This window comes from Pristis pectinata, chromosome 32 (genome assembly GCF_009764475.1).
Source record: "Pristis pectinata isolate sPriPec2 chromosome 32, sPriPec2.1.pri, whole genome shotgun sequence".
Taxonomy (NCBI): domain Eukaryota; kingdom Metazoa; phylum Chordata; class Chondrichthyes; order Rhinopristiformes; family Pristidae; genus Pristis; species Pristis pectinata.
The window spans coordinates 1,979,019-1,996,827 of record NC_067436.1 but is presented as its reverse complement, the minus strand read 5'-3'; the positions used below and the strand labels follow the sequence as shown (position 1 = coordinate 1,996,827).

At 45.2% G+C, this 17,809-nt stretch overlaps 2 protein-coding genes across 2 annotated transcripts in view; both read right to left on the bottom strand.

Annotated features, from left to right (window-relative positions):
• LOC127585159 (uncharacterized) overlaps positions 1-3,214 on the bottom strand; it is a 79,524-nt gene extending 76,310 nt beyond the window's left edge. The window contains exon 1 of the mRNA XM_052042374.1: positions 3,126-3,214. Coding sequence (XP_051898334.1) covers positions 3,126-3,214 — 89 coding nt within the window. The remainder of the gene's footprint in view (positions 1-3,125) is intronic.
• Positions 3,215-5,372: 2,158 nt separating this feature from the next.
• LOC127585158 (maestro heat-like repeat-containing protein family member 1) lies at positions 5,373-10,280 on the bottom strand. The gene has a single exon (XM_052042373.1). It carries the CDS (start codon positions 10,278-10,280, stop codon positions 5,373-5,375), a length of 4,908 nt encoding a protein of 1,635 aa, XP_051898333.1.
• Positions 10,281-17,809: the final 7,529 nt, after the last annotated feature.

Genomic DNA, 17,809 nt, shown 5'->3' with positions numbered 1-17,809 from the left:
TCCCCACAGATTCAACCCCTCACCTGCACACAAGGGGCAGTGAACTGTGGTCAATTGACTTACCAACCCACACATCTTTGGGCTGAAGCACGTCCCCTGTCCTGCAGATGTCTTTCCATAACAGAGTTCAGGGTGGAATCTGGTGCTGAAGGGACCCACCCACCAGAGCAGTTAACCTGGGAGTGTTGGACGTGGGATTTGAAGGATGTTGTGTCCTCTGTTGTTTAGCCCCAGATATTTCCTCACACACCACTGAATGGGGGAGCAGGAAGGATTAAACAAAATGAACTTACATTCTCTGGAGTTTGGAAACATAAGAGGGTATCATGTTGAGCACACAAAATTCTTATGGGGCACGACAAGATGGATGCAGGGGTGGTGACCCCTGGGTAGGATGTCTGAAGCCAGGGGTCACCAGAGACTGACCGTTAAGATGGGAGATGAGAAGAAATATCTTCACTGAGATGGTAGTGAATCTTTGGAATTTTCTGCTCAAGAAGGCTGTGATTTGAACTGTATTAAGGTAATCCAATGAGGACTGTCCTGTGAAATACTTCATTCAGTGTCTACAAAGACATCTCATACTTTGTTTGTCCACATGGCAATGGATAGTAAGGGCTTGTGGCAAATTATTTTTTCTAATGATCAGGTTGGAGTTTCAGGCATCAGTCTGGTTCCATCAGGCACATACTCCTTCAGCTCCCGTCACTACATCATACAGATCCCAACATGGGAGGTGCAAACTTGCAAACTCTCACAGAACTGAATATCTACGAAGTCAATAACAGAATTTTAAATTTACATGTATCAGCTAAAAATGACTTCACATCTTGGAAGTAACAGGAAGGAGGAATTCCTCAGCTTTCTGTAATGAGATTTAAAGGGGATGGAAGGTTTATAATGGAGGCTGCTCCTGTGCTAACTAGAAAGTGGGGAATGTGCGAAGTTGCAGGTAATTTTGAGTCTGTAAACAGACTCAAAATTTTGAGATGTAAACAGGGTGCCGGTGACTCTTTTTTTATTCCCTTTAACCTTCATTTCAATCTCTGTTTTCAAGTAAATCAATTCCTTTGTAGGATATCACATTAGTTTTGATGTTCAGGAACAGAGCTTTATTTTAGTTTAGATGTTATTGATAATAACAATAAAAGCATCCCAAGGATTTATTTAATTTCAGTTTTTATTTCTTTACAGTAATAAAACTCTGTGTTGAGTATCTTTCAAAATGTCAACAATGTATTTTGCTTTAAGTGTAAGGCTTCAGAATGTGATTGACCAAAGGCACTTGTTTACAGAAGAACAGTCAATGGTGTGACTGGTGACTTTGGGGGTCATGGGGAAGTAGAGCAGGTGTTATTTATATCATTGTTGAAGTTTGTTATAGAAACTGAAAGTTCTTTTTAAAAAGCAAAGATGTATGCTTTTGCTAAAATTAGTTGGGAAAAAACTCCTGAAGGGCACCAAAAATAAACAAAAAACAAAATTTGTCAAGACCTGTTGGAGTGATGCAAGAGTGCTACATTTGTCAGATGGATGCAAGCCCTGATTGTGTAATGTTGCCAGATAGTTCTGTGGAGATGCAAAGTCCCAGGAAACAAAAATCCAACTGTTCCAAGTTAATCTGCAGGCAATGGAGTGATTTTGCCTGAGTCTTATTAACCCAGGTGTTCTAACTCTGAGAAAATCCAATGTTATAAATCATTTTCAAAATGAGGGTGTTGCTGGCAAGTCCAGCAATTATTTCCTATCCTTAATTGTCCTTGAGGTGTTGTGAATTGTCTCTGTGAACCACAGCAGTCCTTCTGGTGAAGGTGCTCCCTCAGTGCTATTGTGAAGGGAATTTCAGTGTTTAGACTCACGGGTCAATGAGAAAATGGTGATATATTTCCAAAGTGGGACGGTGTGTGACTTGGAGGAGAACCTGCACCTGCTCCCCTTGTCCTCCTTGACGTTAGAGGCTGCAATTTGGGAGGTGCTGTCAGAGTAACCCAGGTGCAGTGGTACACACTGTAACTAAGTGTGCTGATTGCAGAGGGAATGAACGTTTAGGGTGGTTCATGGTGCCCCGATCAAGTGGTTTGCTTGTTCTGGATGGTGTCAAACTTCTTGAGAGTTGCTGGAATTGCACATCCAGACAAATGGAGTCCATTGCATCCTATTGCAACTCATGCCTTGTACATGGTGTCAGGTGATTGGTCTTGAACTGGCCTGTCTAATAAGGTTACCAAATGTCCCTGTGCTATTGGGATTGTTCAGATATTAAGTCCTATGTCCTGGCACTGATCAAAATCTGTCAGAACATCATTTATCCTGACATTTTATGTTTGCTGTCTGCTCACCTCCTGTGACCAGAGAACAGTAAATGTTGGAGTGGGATTGGGAATGTAAGTGCACTCACAATGCAGCAAGGCGCAGAGTTTGCACTGAACTGCATCCTGAGCATTTAAGCAGCACAAGGAGCAGTGTGGCTGGGTTAGTCCGAGCTGCCTCCACTCCAGCCAGTCATTGGATCAGACTCCCAGGACAGCGCTGCTTCTCAGTGCTGCTCCCGCAGCACGAGCCACACACCGTGTGTGAGGAAGGGCAGAACTGGGAAAGGAAAGAGTGGCCCCGGTTATCTCAGCCTCCCCCCACCCTCCATTCACCTCTTTCTCCCACCCCTCTCCTCCCTCTCCCTTCTCCTCCCCTCCTGTCTTTCATGAACCCTCTCGCTCTCCCGTCCACTCCCACACATCCCCTTCTGCTCCACCTCCCCTCCACCTTCCCACCCACCCTCTGTACTGGTGTTCTCCCTTCTCCCCCCTTCACCTGTTCATTTGGTTCCAACCTCCCAAGCGGTGGACCTGCCGGGACCAGCAGCTGTACGTGGGCAGCTGCCTGCAGTCTGGTAACAGCAGTAGGGGTCCTGGGTCTGGCTCTGTTGGAGAGTCTCGGGCTTCGCATTGGGGGGATAATCATGTTGAAGGCGATTGCCACCACTGGGGGTGAAGAGAGTCCTTGGACCAGCTCTCACCGTGGAGGAGGAACCTGGGTTTGGGCTGGTCCAGAATTCAGAGCCAAACCTTGCCACAAGCATCAGCTGAATCCTGGCATCTGCCAGCAATGAGGGGTGGCGTGTCCTTTACCTGACGGTGTTGGTTGGGAGGGAAGGAAGCTCCGGAATTGTGCAGCAGAGGAACAGGCCATTCTGGCCCATCTTCTCCATGCCGACCATGGTGCCTAACGACACTGATCGCATTTGCCCCCATTACTTCCTCCGGCAGCTCGGACGACATGATTGCACTTGGTTCTGACTTTCTTAAGGGACACTTAAAAACAATGACTGCTAAAAGCAAATTGCTGGAGGAACTCAGCAGGTCAGGCAGCATCTGTGGAGGGAAATCGACAGTCAATGTTTCAGGTCGAGGCCCTTCATCAGGACTGGGTTCCCAGCAGACATAACTTGCCAGATACAATAATTCAGGCGAGGCAAGCTTCTGCCTCAATGAGATCTATCAGAGTTACTGTAGAATGGTGCATACGTTTGTGCCTGTATCAACACAATTCTCACGCAGAACATCATTTTTCAGAATCCTTTCCTCATTTTATCACTGGGGATGTGTTTGGAGCCTCTGCCTCCCAGTAGTATTTGTCTCCCTCCATTCATGACTGGATGTGGCAAGACTACAAAGCTTTGATCCGATCCATCGGTAGTGAGTTTTTGTATAGAACAGTACAACACAGCAACAGGCCCTTCAGTGCACAATGTCTCAGCTCTGCCTGTTACACGATATCTGCTGTTTAATGGCATCGAGTCTGGTATTCTAGCTTCACCAGCTTGGCCCCTCATTTTAGGTCTGCTTGGTGCTGTTCCTGGCATGTCCTTCAGGACTCCCTGCTGATTCGAGTTTGGTCCTCTGCTTCGACTGTAATGGTGCAGTGGGGGATACAGATGATGGTGATGTATATTTCTGCTGTCGGTCCACAAGGATGGCCAGTTTTGAGCCGCCAGATCTGTTCTAAGTCTGCCCCATTCAGCTCATCTCAAGTGCCACACAACATGATGGAGGTTGTCCTCAGTGTGACTGGAACTTGGTCCCAAGGACGGTGCGGAGGTCACTTCTACCTGTACTGCTTGGACAGCTGCAACTGCCACACCTACAGGACCAGGGTTACATCAGGGAAGTTTATCTCATCGTGGTTCACCCGCTACCTGCCACAAACCAAGTCCGGCAGTGGTGGTTCTGCCAAGGCACTGTAGCGGTTAGCGTAACGCTTTACAGTGTCAGCCATCCGGGTTCAATTCCCGCCGCTGTCTGTAAGGAGTTTGTACGTTCTCCCCGTGTCTGCGTGGGTTTCCTCCGGGAGCTCCGGTTTCCTCCCACAGACCAAATACGTACGGGTTAGGAAGTTGTGGGCATGCTATGTTGGCACCGGAAGCGTGGCGACACTTTGTGGGCTGCCCCCAGAACACACTATGCAAAAGATGCATCTCACTGTGTGTTTCGATGTACATGTGACTAATAAAGAAATCTTATCTTAGTGACAGGCTCGGGGGACAATCTGTGCCCTTCCTTCTTCCGGGTATTTCCTCAGCTGAGGGGCGGTGGTAGGTGGTAATCAGATCGTTATTCTCCAGCAATCAGTGCTCAAGTCAATGCTTTGCTTTGATGTCTGGAAATGATGTGGTCATTGGAAAACTGATTAAAATTTGCAAATTTGTCGATTATACCAAACTTGGGGGTGTGGCAAACTGTGACTATGTCACCAGCCAGCACCGACAGGGCAACGAGGAGCAGAATGGATGGGCAAATGGCAGATGGAATTTAATACAGAGATGTAAGTGATGCATTTCGGCAGAAGGAATTGGGACAGGCAGCTTGTGGAAAACTGAGGGAAAATTGCAAGGATCTGGGGAGAAAAAGCAGGTAAGTCGGCTTATTGATTATCCCCTTAAAAGAGCCGGCACAAGAACGAGAGAGGGAATGGCCTCATTCTATGCTGTCCTATTTGATGTGACAGGGTAGCAAGAGTGAGAGAGGGCAGGTTGGAAACTTGGCATGACTGGAAAATAAGGAAGGGACGAGATGGCGGAGAGTCTGAGAGGGAAAACAGATGGCCAAAAGTGACTCAAATATTTTAAAAGGCAGAAAATAAAACATTTATTATTTAATTAAAAAATACTATGTGCAAATAAATTCACTTTGTTTCAGTAGTGATCTTGCAGCTGTTGCTGGATACGTCCTTCCACAGAAGCTGTATGGAAGTGCGTAAAACCAGACAGCGTTCCATTTAGGATGTTGCAGTCAGCTTGGACGCTTTCTGCAGCAACTTGATCTTCCTCTCCTCTGTTCTGAACACAGCCCCTCACGGTGTCTGCGGTCTGACCATCCTTAGTACATGTGGAGGTGGCGTGTCGCTACAGCTGCTTTGATTCGGACACTTTTCACTGGATCGGAGAACAGAAAGCAGATCTCCTTGCAAACGGAATCTGCAGAGAACTGTACAGCAAACTCTGCTGCTCCATGGTACATGAGAAATCCTATCAATGTGACAGCATTTTCTCTTATCTCTGGTAGGGGATTCGTGAAGAAGGCAGCACAACTCATTATGTAGCAAATTATCCTGTCAGGCAAATCTTCACTGATATGCCTGGACACCTCGCTCAAGTATGCTTCATAGACCAGCGTGGGGTCCTCTGGTGACAGCTCTTGAAACATTTTGCTTAGGTTCTCTGACCCCATGCTTGGAGCCATCAGATTCAGCACTGACTTGCAGACTGTGATCACCTCACTGCTCTCATCGTTGAGATGCAGCAACAAACTGATAAGGATTGGATGGAGGTGTTCTGCTAACACAGGGTTCCTCTCTCTGTTACCAAATCTGATTAGTTTCCCAAGAACTTTAAATGCAGAAGTTCTCAATTTTTCATGTTCATTTTCAAATAAAGGCTCGATTGTAAGTGCTACATCAATCAAACTGGAATCTTCAAAATGCTCTTGCAGTGAATCTAGGACCTTGGAAATGCTTAACATGGCCTCAATTGCCATGAGATTATTGGATTTCCAGTACTTGTGTATCACTGCAATCAATACAGACAATAATTTGCTGGTGTACTTTTCTATGTTTTGGGCTGCTCCAATTGCAGTATTTCCTAAACCCCTTACGGCAAGTCCCTGGATAGTGGGAGAAGTGTCAATCAAACACCGGAGCAAGCTTCCCACAAGGGTGTCTGCAAGTGACAATTCCAACACCACTCTGTGATTTAAAAGCTCAGCAAAGAATGCAACCACAGCAATTCTCTGCCGCTCCTGCATATTAGCAAGGAAAGGAATAAGTTGCTCCACAATACTGATGAGGTGAGGGACGGCACACACAGCCATCGTGTTGGCCAGCAGCATAATCCCCTCGTGGTTCCTCCCTGGACTCTTGATCAGATCCCAACCATTCTCTTCTGTAATGTTTGCAATGTCACACTTTCCACATCTCAGGATAGCTTGAAGTATTTCAACAACATAATGGCAAATGTCAGTGTTGCCAGGTTTGTCAGATGGGGTGAAGGACTTATTTTGTTTTGGAATTCTCAGAAAATCCCTGGGGCAGAACTGGACACTGGAACTGAGGTAAAGCAGGATAACAGTGAAGAGCTGGGGAAACAGAGTGTTTATTGCGTTCTCGGAGCCGGGGCAGCATATCATTGCATGAAGGGCATGAACAACAGCTAATGGCTGATGTGTGGTTAACACCACTTCTTGAAACTGAGACTCACTGTTGTCATCATACATTAGCTTTAAGTAATTGAGCAGGTATTGGATAGACGTTGTGGCGAGTGTACTGTCACTCAATAAGGATCTCCATATATCATCCATATGTGTTTGAAGTGGAATTTGGTATTTGAGGAGATGAGGCAAAACCATCAGCACATTTTGTGAAGCTAGAATGGAAATAGAACGTGTCACAAAACGTGTTATTTGTGGCTGTGTAATCAACTGCAGTTGATGATACAGAACTTTGATTATCCCAGGGATGTCAGTAAGGATGGTTCCACATTTCTCAATGAGAACATTCATGACAATAGAAGCCACGTAGGAACCATTCAATTGCTCGTCAGTTAGTCCTTCAGAAATGGTGAGGAGTAGAGTATTCATTTGGTCATGGGGCACACAATTAGACAGGACTGTTCCAAGATCGATGTATATGTGATAGAGAGTTTCAAAGTTGGTGTCCTTTAGTCCATCCTTAATGGCCTTCAGATGTTCCACATCGCTATCTTTGTGGTCCATAGGAAACCCTTCAAGCCGTAACTGCAAATAAAGCAGTACGTACAAACATTCAACGGCTACCTCCCTTGCAATAAGTGATGGATCTGAGCATCGAACCACTATATATCCAATCATTGTCACAAAATTATGGGATGGAACTTTATCATTAATGACACCTGTATCCAGATAAAATGTCAGGAGATGCAAAGTCATCATCAAGGAATTTTCTCGTTCATAGTTCTTTCTGGATTCTATCCAAATCATCAGGAAGTTAAAGAGACATTGAAGACCATTAGGTGACAAATCCAAATGTAGAAGTTGCCTCAGAAGATCCTCTAGAGACATCAGTGTTTCTTTGTAAATCTCCTGCCTCTTAATCTTATCTCTGCTTTCACTACCCTCCAAAGGTGGCAAGCTGAAAGTACTGTGCAGACATAGCTTAACTAATTCATCATGATCACTTAATACAAATAAAGGCTCCACCATTAAGAGGCATGCACATGCATCCATAGCAGCCTTTCGAATGTAAGTTGTCACTGAGTCTGTTGGCTCGGCCTTGATGAACTCCTGCATGTAGGTCAGTAGCTCAATTTTTCTGGTCAGTTTGTAGGCAGGTTGCCCTTCTGTGTGCTGGAATACTCTGGCCATAAGGGTTATAGTCTTTATCAGACTTAACTTCATAGTTGAGTCCTTGACCTGAACTTTCATTCCCAAAATCTTGATGTTGAAATGGTTCAATATATTCGGTAGAATATCTGTCTCTATTCTCGGCAAAATAATTTCCTTGGGACAATGTAGGATTAAATATCCATAACATAAAATAAGTGTGCTTTTCACTTTCATTATTTCAATGCTACCTTGGTCCTTCATTATCTGGTAGAAACTTGCAGTCTTCTTAAAAATATTCAGTTTTGAGCAATTTTTCAACACAGTCAGGGTAATATCTAAGTGAGTTTGGGCACAGCAGCCAATCCCAGTAGCTACACCTTCCCTTTCTAAATCTTTGTCATGTTCAACAATTTGTAGCATCACTTGAAGTTTCTTCTTTACCACTTCGTGGCTCTGGGTCAGCTGCAGCACTATCCCGAGGCACCTGTACAGAAACCCCTTCTGCTGTGGAGAGCAGTGGCATCTGTGAATCTGTTTGGTCACTACCTCACTCAGCTGGACAATCCAAACTTCGTCTTCTATCTCCTCCAACGTCTGGGATAAAACCTGAAGTAGTTTCTGTTCCCACTGATGTTGGAGCAGATCATCCTCTGAAAATTCCTGCAGATATTGAAGCAAATTTGGGAGTTCTTTGTCCCACACTTTCACAGCTGCTGGGTGAATGTTGATACCCAGGACCCAGAGTAAGGACAGAGCAGGAGCACCTTGGCCTCTCCCCTCATAGGGTGAAGATGCCACGGCCAACAGTCGAATCAGCAAAGCCTGGCGGTTTGGAAGATTGGCGTGTTCTTCGTAATTCAGAACGAACTCTGTTTCCCCAGCTTGCTGTTTCTTACTTCCCAGGTGAGCCAAGGAACTACAGACTGCAGCTAAAGCATTGGTGTACCTTACTGGGATAACAAACTCCAATAGCAATGGCCAGAGAACATTGTCAATCATCAACGTTGTGGTCAATTTTTCCAGCAACCTTTCATACAGGCTCCTTACTTCTCTGTCCGTCACGATACTGCCATGCTCCTCTGTGCTTTTCCTGGTCTTGTGACATTCCCTGTCCTCTCCTGTGGGAAGTGCACACTGCTCAATGATAAATCGGATCAACTCCACTCCACCTTCCAGTTCCAGGTAACTGTGACTGGCCATTGTGTACATTAGCTGGCTGAGTAAACCCTTCACTCGGTTGCTGTTTCTTAAAACAGACAGCGTCATACTATTCATAATCTGACTCTTGTGACCATCCATGGATGAAGGGACAGTATTGATCAGATAGTTCAACACTACCAAAGCTCCCAGTTGAAGTTGCTCACTGGACACTTCCAACTGTAGCAGAAGGAATTTTGTAATTTCTTGCACAAAGGCTGAAGTTAGAATCTGAAAGCAGCAAAGGATTTTATTTTGAAGGCATTCTGACAATGAGTTGGTGGGTTGACCCATTACAATGCAGAGTTGTCGATGTAACGTGATGAGCAGGTTCTCCAGGTGAGACAGCAGCATTTTGCTGTTCCTTTCTAGGGCAGTATACAGTATCCCACACAGGCCCTTAGTGATGGAGAGATCACTGTAGGACTTTTGGTACAAGGATAGGATGACTGGAATTAGAGTGGGCAGCTCATTCTCGATCTTATTACTGGGGAGCAGGTAAATGATCTGGCCAATTGCTTCCACTACCCCTGTGGTCATTTTGGGGTCCCTTGAGTTCAACCAGGAATGGAAAAGAACGTCATAAGCACTGGAAAGCTCGCTGACGTACGGATTCTTCCTGATTGGAAGATGGTGGTCTGAGGTGTACGTCAGAATGCTCTTGCTTAAATGACCCAAGGCATAACAGATGACCCACCGCATTCTTTTACATGTTTCCACATGCAGTAAACAGAGGATGTTTTCCAACACTGGCTTCAACAAAGGGACTACACTGTGCACGTTTTCAGAGCACAAGTTTGCCAATGTTAAGATCACGTAGAAATTAGCCGGGGTCTGTCGTTGAATCATTGACTGCAGTTCCGTGAAAACTTCAGTTGTGAAACTGGAGCCCAGAGTCAGTAGGAGTTTACTTGCTGTTTCTCTGTGAGCATCGTTTACACTTGTTATTTTGGATATTTCCACTGAAGCCATTAAGATGATTTTTTTGGACAGTGGGCGGCTCAAATGTCCAGTGTTCTCCTTCACAATCAATATAATGCTCTTCAATAATGTTGTACGCTGTAACAAAGGCAAACTCTGGTGCTCTGTGAGAAACTTGTGAAGGAACAGGAGAACCCTTTTTCGTTTGGTCTGCCCCAGTTCCTGAAAAGACTCGATCATTCTCAGCCTAACCAGCTCACTGCTGTCAGGAGACAGGCCCAGAACTGCACTCATCCAAGCTTCCACCTTCATAATCACTCCTTTCTATAGTTCCCACTCCCGGCAATCCGAAGAGTGCACTTTCCTCCACTCTCGATGTGATGCTTTCTTAATTCCTTGGCTCCTTGCAAACAAAGACAACAGAGGCAGGGAACTTACTGTGAGAATTGTTTCTTCGTAGCTTAAGGATCCAGGCTCTTCACAAAATTTCCAATCTGGTGCAGACACAAAATATTTATTTTTGTTTGGAGAAGCTCTGGAAAATTAAAATTATCCTCTTGGATTCCCCAATTATACACCAGGCAATTGTTAATCAATTATTGAACTAAATTTTCTTCCTGTAGTTAAAGTTGATGTATCTTCTTCAACTTAATATTTAACACGTTGATATGAACTTACCCAGAGGTTTATAATTCTTTTTTTTAGTTTTAACTCAGTCGGAATGGATTCTGTGGTGAGTGTTTCAGGGGGAGTCTTGGTGTAAGCATCTTCTTGTAGGGTCCACAGATTTTGGAACAATGGACTTGGTTTTGATGTTCCAACTTTACCCGAGTGCTCCTTTGTCCTTGCTCAGCGCTTGTTGATCTTCTCTTCATGGATTCCTATTCTGATAGTTTTGAACCACTTTGATGTTTTGAAAAATGTTGTTGATTATGTTGAAAGATTTTGATTTTAGAATTGCAATCCACCGGCTCAGACCAGCATTGTACGGCTGCCTTTACAAACAGCCCACATCTTTACCCAGCAGCAGCCTTTTGCTGCCATCACCATCTCATTGTGATGTCCTGTGACTCGAGCTGTCACATGACCTTTCAGGAGATGACCTCATTACCGAGCACAAACTTATTGACTGTGCCATTGCTGAAATCGCTTTTAAAATATTTTTCAGACTCTTTGTGAAATGGGATGGAAGAAGTTGTTTTCTGGATGTGTGAGCATTTGAAGAATCCAGCACCATCCTCTGCGTTACTGGCCTAAGAATGGAGAATTGAATTCTGAGGTACATCGGTGTCAATTATAAGATGAATTCACGTTTATCTATTGTGAAAGGGAATCCTTTCCTAAAAAGTCTCAAAATCTCTTGATCCCTCTACTTCTGTCAGTAGAAACATTTTCTCACTAAGTTATCCATCATCAGCATAAGACAAGCTGAGGGACCTCAAAAAACAGTCAAATAAGTTGCCTCTGGCCTGACCCCTCACCTCATGACAAAACAACACTAATAAGTACTTGTAAGACTCCAAGAAGGTTTTGCTAATTCTTTCTAATTTTCTGTTTCAGCAGCAGCTGGATGATTGTGGCCAATCTTAGCCGTCACACTTCAGGAACTGTGGCAAGGATGTGGAAACTCTAGAGAAGATTTGCAAGAAGTTACAAGGGACGAAAGAAGTTGGGATTGTTTGCTTGGACTGGAGAAGTTTAATGATAAATTTAATAGAAGTCCCTTCTTCTTAGGTGAAGATGATTGATAATTGGTAGTGTAAGGCAGGTACAGTAGTGTAGCAGTTAGCATAGGGCTATTGCAGTGCCAGCAACCCGGGTTCAATTCCCGCCACTGTTTGTACGTTCTCCCTGTGAGTTTTCTCCGGTTTCCTCCCACATTCCAAAGACGTACGGTTAGGAAGTTGTGGGCATGCTGTGTTGGCGCTGGAAGCATTGTGACACTTGTGGGCTGTCCCCAGAACATTTGACACAAAGATGCATTTCACTGTGTGTTTTGATATACGTGTGACTAATAAAGATATCTTATCTTAATGAGGATAGAGTGAAGGATATTGTCTGCATGGGCTTTAGTAAACCTTTTGACAAGGTTCCTAGGCTGGTGCAGGAGATTTAAGTCACATGGAATCCACAGTGAGTTGGTAAATTGGATATAAGTTTGGCTTGATCGTAAAAGACAGGGTAAGTGGCAGATGGTGTTCTCTGCACTGTCTGTGACCAGTGGTGTTCCGTGAGGATCAGTATTGGATCCTACATTTGATCTGGATGAAAATGTAGGTGGTCTGATTAGTCAGTTTGCAGCCACCACAAAAAACATGGTGGCATTGACAACCTTCCTCGTTATCCACAAAGGATACAGCAATTTATGGATCAGTTGGAAATTTAGGCAGAGAAATAGCAGATGGAGTTTAATCTGGACAAGTGTGGGGTGTTGCACTTCAGGAGGTCAAATGCAAGAGGAAAGTATACAGATGGTAGGAGTGTTAGGAGCACTGATGTACAGGGGGGTCTTGGGGTGCAAGTCCACAGCTCCCTGAAAATGGTAACACAAGTGGTTAGGCTGGTGCACTGTGCTTGCCTTCATCGGTCAGGGCATTGGGTATAAAAGTTGGGAAGTCATGTTGCAGCTGTATAAAACTTTACAGGAAGGATGTGGAGGTTTTAGAGCAGTTGCAGAAGAGATTCACTGGGATGTTGCCTGGATTAGAAAGTATTAGCAATAAAGATAAGTTGGACAAACTTGGATTGTTTTCTCTGGAGTGTCAGAGACTAAAGGGAGATCTAATAGATGTTTATAAAGTCACGAGAGGCATAGACAAGGTAGATAGTCTCTCTCAGGATGGAAATGTCAGATACCAGAGGGCATTGGTTTCAGATAAGAGGGGGAAAGTTTAAAGGAGATGTGCAAGTCAGAACTTTTTCTTTAAAAAACCCAGTGGTGGGTGCCTGGAACCTGCTGCCAGGGGAGGTGGTGAAAGCAGATATAATAGTAGCATTTAAGAGGCTGTTAGACAGGCCCGTGAACAGGCAGGGAATGGAGGGATACAGACCATGTGCAGGCAGAAGGGATTTGCTAGATTGGCATCATCATCAGTGCAGACATGGTGGGCTGAGGGCCTGTTCCTGTGCTGTCCTGTTGTACATGCTGTCAAGGTCTGAAGGGCCTACTCCTGTGCTGTCCTGTTGTACGTGCTGTGTCAGGGTCTGAGGGCCTGTTCCTGTGCTGCCCTGTTCCATGTGCTGTGTCAGGCAGGGGATGAAGATGACTCTGAGGTGGCTGGTGAGGCCAGTGTGGGATCTGCAGATCCTTCCACAGGTGGGTCAGTAGTTAGTGAGGTGGAGCACTCCCTGCACTGCTGGTACTTAGCTTGTTTATTCCTGATGCAAGGGCTCGATTCTCATCCCAAACGTTCCTCCTCCACAGGCCAGGAGTTTCTGGCAGTCACAGCAGATGGTGCATTTCCTCAAGGAAGTTTTGAGTACACTTTTGAATCTTTTCCTCTGTTCATCCGGTAACCTCTTCCCATGTCAGGACTCAGAACAGAGTCTGCTTCAGGAATCTGTGTTGGGCACACAAATGATGTCGATTGACTGACATACCCACTGATGTGTGACTAGGTGTAACTGATATGCACCTTAATCTTTCTTGGGCAGAAGTTAGAGTCCTCGATCAGCATGGTTCAGTACACAGAAGTGTGCTGGGAATGTTGGCCTGGGAGAGCATGCTGACATTGGTTTGTATATCCTTCCAGTGAATTTGGGGAGATTTTGTGGAGACAATGTTGATGGTAGCTTTCCACTGCCTTGAGGTGCCAGGTCTCAGAGAATGTATGATGGAAGGGATCACTGCTGCCTAGTAAACCATGTTTTATGCCAGGTCTGAGACCTTAATCTTTGACTATTCCTTTCTTCAGTTGACTGAAGGCTGTGCTGGTGCAGTGAAGGTCATGGTGAGTTTCATCACCAATGTCTGCCTTCACGCTAAGTGGCTGCTGAGATATGGGACAACTTTTATCGATGTACCATAGAAAGCATCCTATCTGGATGTATCATGGCTTGGTACAGCAACTGCTCTGCCCAGCACCACAAGAAGCTGTAAAGTTGTGGACACAGCCCAGTGCATCAGACACCAGCCTCCCCTCCTTGGAGTCTTTTTACCTCTCATTGTCTCGGTGTAGCAGCCAGTATAATCAAAGACCCCACCCATCCAGGACATTCTTCTCTCCTCTTCCATCAGGTAGAAGATACAGGAGCCTGAGGGTACATACCACCAGACTTAAGGACAGCTTCTACCCCACTGTGATAAGACTATTGAACAGTTCCCTTATACAATGAGATGGACTATGACCTTACACCTTATTGCACTGCACTCTGTAGCTGTGACACTTTACTCTGCACTGTTACTTTTTTACCTGTACTACATCAATGCACTTTGTACTAACTCAATGTAACTGCACTGTGTAATGAATTGACCTGTATGATCAGTTTGTAAGACAAGCTTTCCACTGTACCTTGGTACAAGTGACAATAATAAACCAATACCAATGGGAAGTGGCCCATATTTGTGTCTCGCTGTGAATCTTTACATTTGGAAGACTGTGGTACAGTGGAGCAGGTTGGTAGGGGACCCTGGTCTTGCTGATGTTGAGTGCAAGACCAGACTATGTTTTGGTGAACAAGTCAATGTCTTGGAGCTCAGCCCATCCTCAGCCCTCTACTCCCTGTACACAACTGTGGTCAGATTCTGCTCTAACTCCATCTACAAGTTTGCAGATGATACTGCCGTTGTAGGCCATATCTCAAACAGCAATGAGTTGAAGTACAGGAAGGAGACAGAGAGCTTAGTGGAATGGTGTCATGACAACCACCTTTCCCTCATTGTCAACAAAACTAAAGAGCTGGTCTTTGACTTCAAGAAAGGGGGCAGTACACATGCACTTGTCTACATCAATGGTGCAGAGGTCGAACAGGTTGACAGCTTCAAGTTCCTGGGAGTGAACATGAACAGCCTGTCCTGGTCAAATCATGTAGGTGCCACAGCCAAGAAAGCTCACCAGCACCTCTACTTCCTCAGGAGGCTAAAGAAATTTGGTATGTCCCCTTTGACTATCACCAACTTTTACCAATGCACCATAGAAAGCATCCTATCTGGATGTATCACAGCTTGGTACAGAAACTGCTCTGCCCAAGACTGCAAGAAGCTGCAGAGTTGTGGACACAGTCCAGCGCATCACAGACACCAGCCTCCCCTCCTTGGACTCTTGTCTTTACCTCTGTCTTGGTGTAGCAGCCAGCATAATCAAAGTCCCCACCCACCCAGGACATTCTCTCCTCTTCCAACACAGAAGATACAGGAGCCTGAGGGCAGCTTCTACCCCACTGTGATAAGACTATTGAATGGTTCCCTTATACAATGAGATGGACTATGACCTCAATCTACCTTGTTGTGACCTTGCACCTTATTGCACTGCACTTTCTCCATAGGAGACACTTTGCTCTGTACTGTATTGTTTTTACCTGTACTACATCAATGCACTCTACTAACCCAATGTAACTGCACTGTGTAATGAATTGATCTGTACAATCAGTTTGTAAGACAAGTTTTTCCACTGTACCTCAGTACAAGTGACAATAATAAACCAATACCAATCAGATGCAAATGTCACCTTCCTACTGCTTCTGCACCATTGAGGACTGGGTGACCTTGCCTCTGGAGTGTGTCACCATAGGTTGAACAGTTCCCCCATGAGTTCTGATTAGCACAGCACCTGCTGGAAGTTTGTTGGAGGCAAGGTGCAACATTGTGGCAAAAGCACAGAAACAGGCCCTTTGGCCCATCATGTCAGCACAAGGCACAATGCCAAATTAATTAAATCTCCTGCACCTGTATGTGATCCATTCCCCTCCACTCCCTGCATGATTTAAAAAAACTCCTATCAGATCTCCCCTCAGCCTCTGAAACTCCAGAAAAAACAAACCAAATTTGTCCAATCTCTCCTTATAGCTCTTACCCTCTAATCCAGGCAGCATCCTGGTGAACCTCTTCTGCACCCTCTCCAAAGTCTGCATCCTTCCTGTAATGGGGTGACCAGAACTGCACACAGTACTCCAAGCACAGCCTAACATGACTTCCCAACTCTTATACCCAGTACCCCAAACAATGAAGGCAAGCATGCTGTACACCTTCACCACCCTATCCATGCATGGCCACTTTCAGGGAGCTATGGACTAGGACCCCGAGATCCCTCTGGATGTCAGTGCTGTTAAGGGTCCTGCCATTAACTGTGTACTTTCCCCTGACATTTGACCTGGCAAAGTGCAACACCCCACACTTAAACTCCATCTGGCATTTCTCTATATACTGCTTTCATAAATTGTGGGATTGAGTTCAAGAGCTGCAAGGTAATGATGTAGCTCTACAAAACTCTGGTTAGACCACACTTGGAGCACTGTGTCCAGTTCTGGTCACCTAATTATAGGAAGGATGTGGAGGCGTTGGAAAGGGTGCAGAGGAAATTTACCAGGATGCTGCCTGGATTAGAGTATGCATTATGAGGAGAGACTAAGGGAGCTAGGGCTTTACTCATTGGAGAGAAGGAGGATGAGGGGAGACATGATAGAGGTGTACAAAATATTAAGAGGAATAGATAGAGTGGACAGCCAGCACCTCTTTCCCTGGGTACCAATTCTCAATATAAAAGGGCATGGCTTTAAGGTAATGGGTGGGAAGTTCAAGGGAGATATCAGAGGGATGTTTTTCACCCAGAGAGTGGTTGGGGTATGGAATGTGTTGCCTGGGGCGGTGGTGGAGGCAGGTACATTGGTCAAATTCAAAAGATTACTATACAAGCATATGGAGGAGTTTAAAATAGAGGGATATTTGGGAGGAAGGGGTTGGATAGTCTTAGGCAAAGTTTAAAGGTCAGCACAACACTGTGGGCCAAAGGGCCTGTATTGTGCTGTACTGTTCTATGTATCCTTCAACAGCCCTCTACACTCTCCACCAATCTGTCATCTGCAAACTCACTAACCCATCCATCTGCATTTCAATCCAAGTCTTTTTTTAAGAATATAAAAACAGGGCCCAGCACTGAGATAATATATATCACAGAGGACCCAGCACTGGTTGGGAAAACTGTTGGGGCACCGACAGACCTGTGAGACAGTCCTCACTCACAGAACATCACTCCACTGAAAAGCATTGAAACCATGGCAGCAGGAGGGTTGGGATGCAGAGGACTTTTGGTTTTTGGTACACTGAACTACATTGGTCCTGGACTCTTGACTGCACAAATAGCACCACACTGGTTCCCCACCCACCCACCACACTGAACCTGATCAGTCCCTGTCTCCAGCCATACATGGAACCTCACCAGCTCCTGACCCCTGCACACTGATCAATGATTCATCAATTTCTGCCCAAGAAGGTTTGAGGTAATTGGGAACAAATGGGGGGGGGGGGGGGGGGTTGTGAATGAGGAGAGAAGAGGAGAGGAATGTTCCTACACATGATCTGAACTGCACTGCCTGGAAGGTTGGTTGAAGCAGATTCAACAATGAATTGGATGAATCTTTGAAGGGAGCAATTTTGAGAGGTGTAGGGATAGCATGAGCTTCATGGAAAAGTTCCTTCAAAAAGCCAGCACAGAAATGAAGGGCTGAAATGCCTTGCAATCAATGGTGTGTGGCATCCTATAATCTATTCACAGGCTCAATATACCAGTTGCACTGCTCTCAGCACCAGAGACCTGGGTTCCATCCCGACCTCTGCTACTGCCAATGTGGAGTTTGCATGCTCTTCCTCCACTTTCCTCCTATATTCCATGGATCTGTGGGTTGGT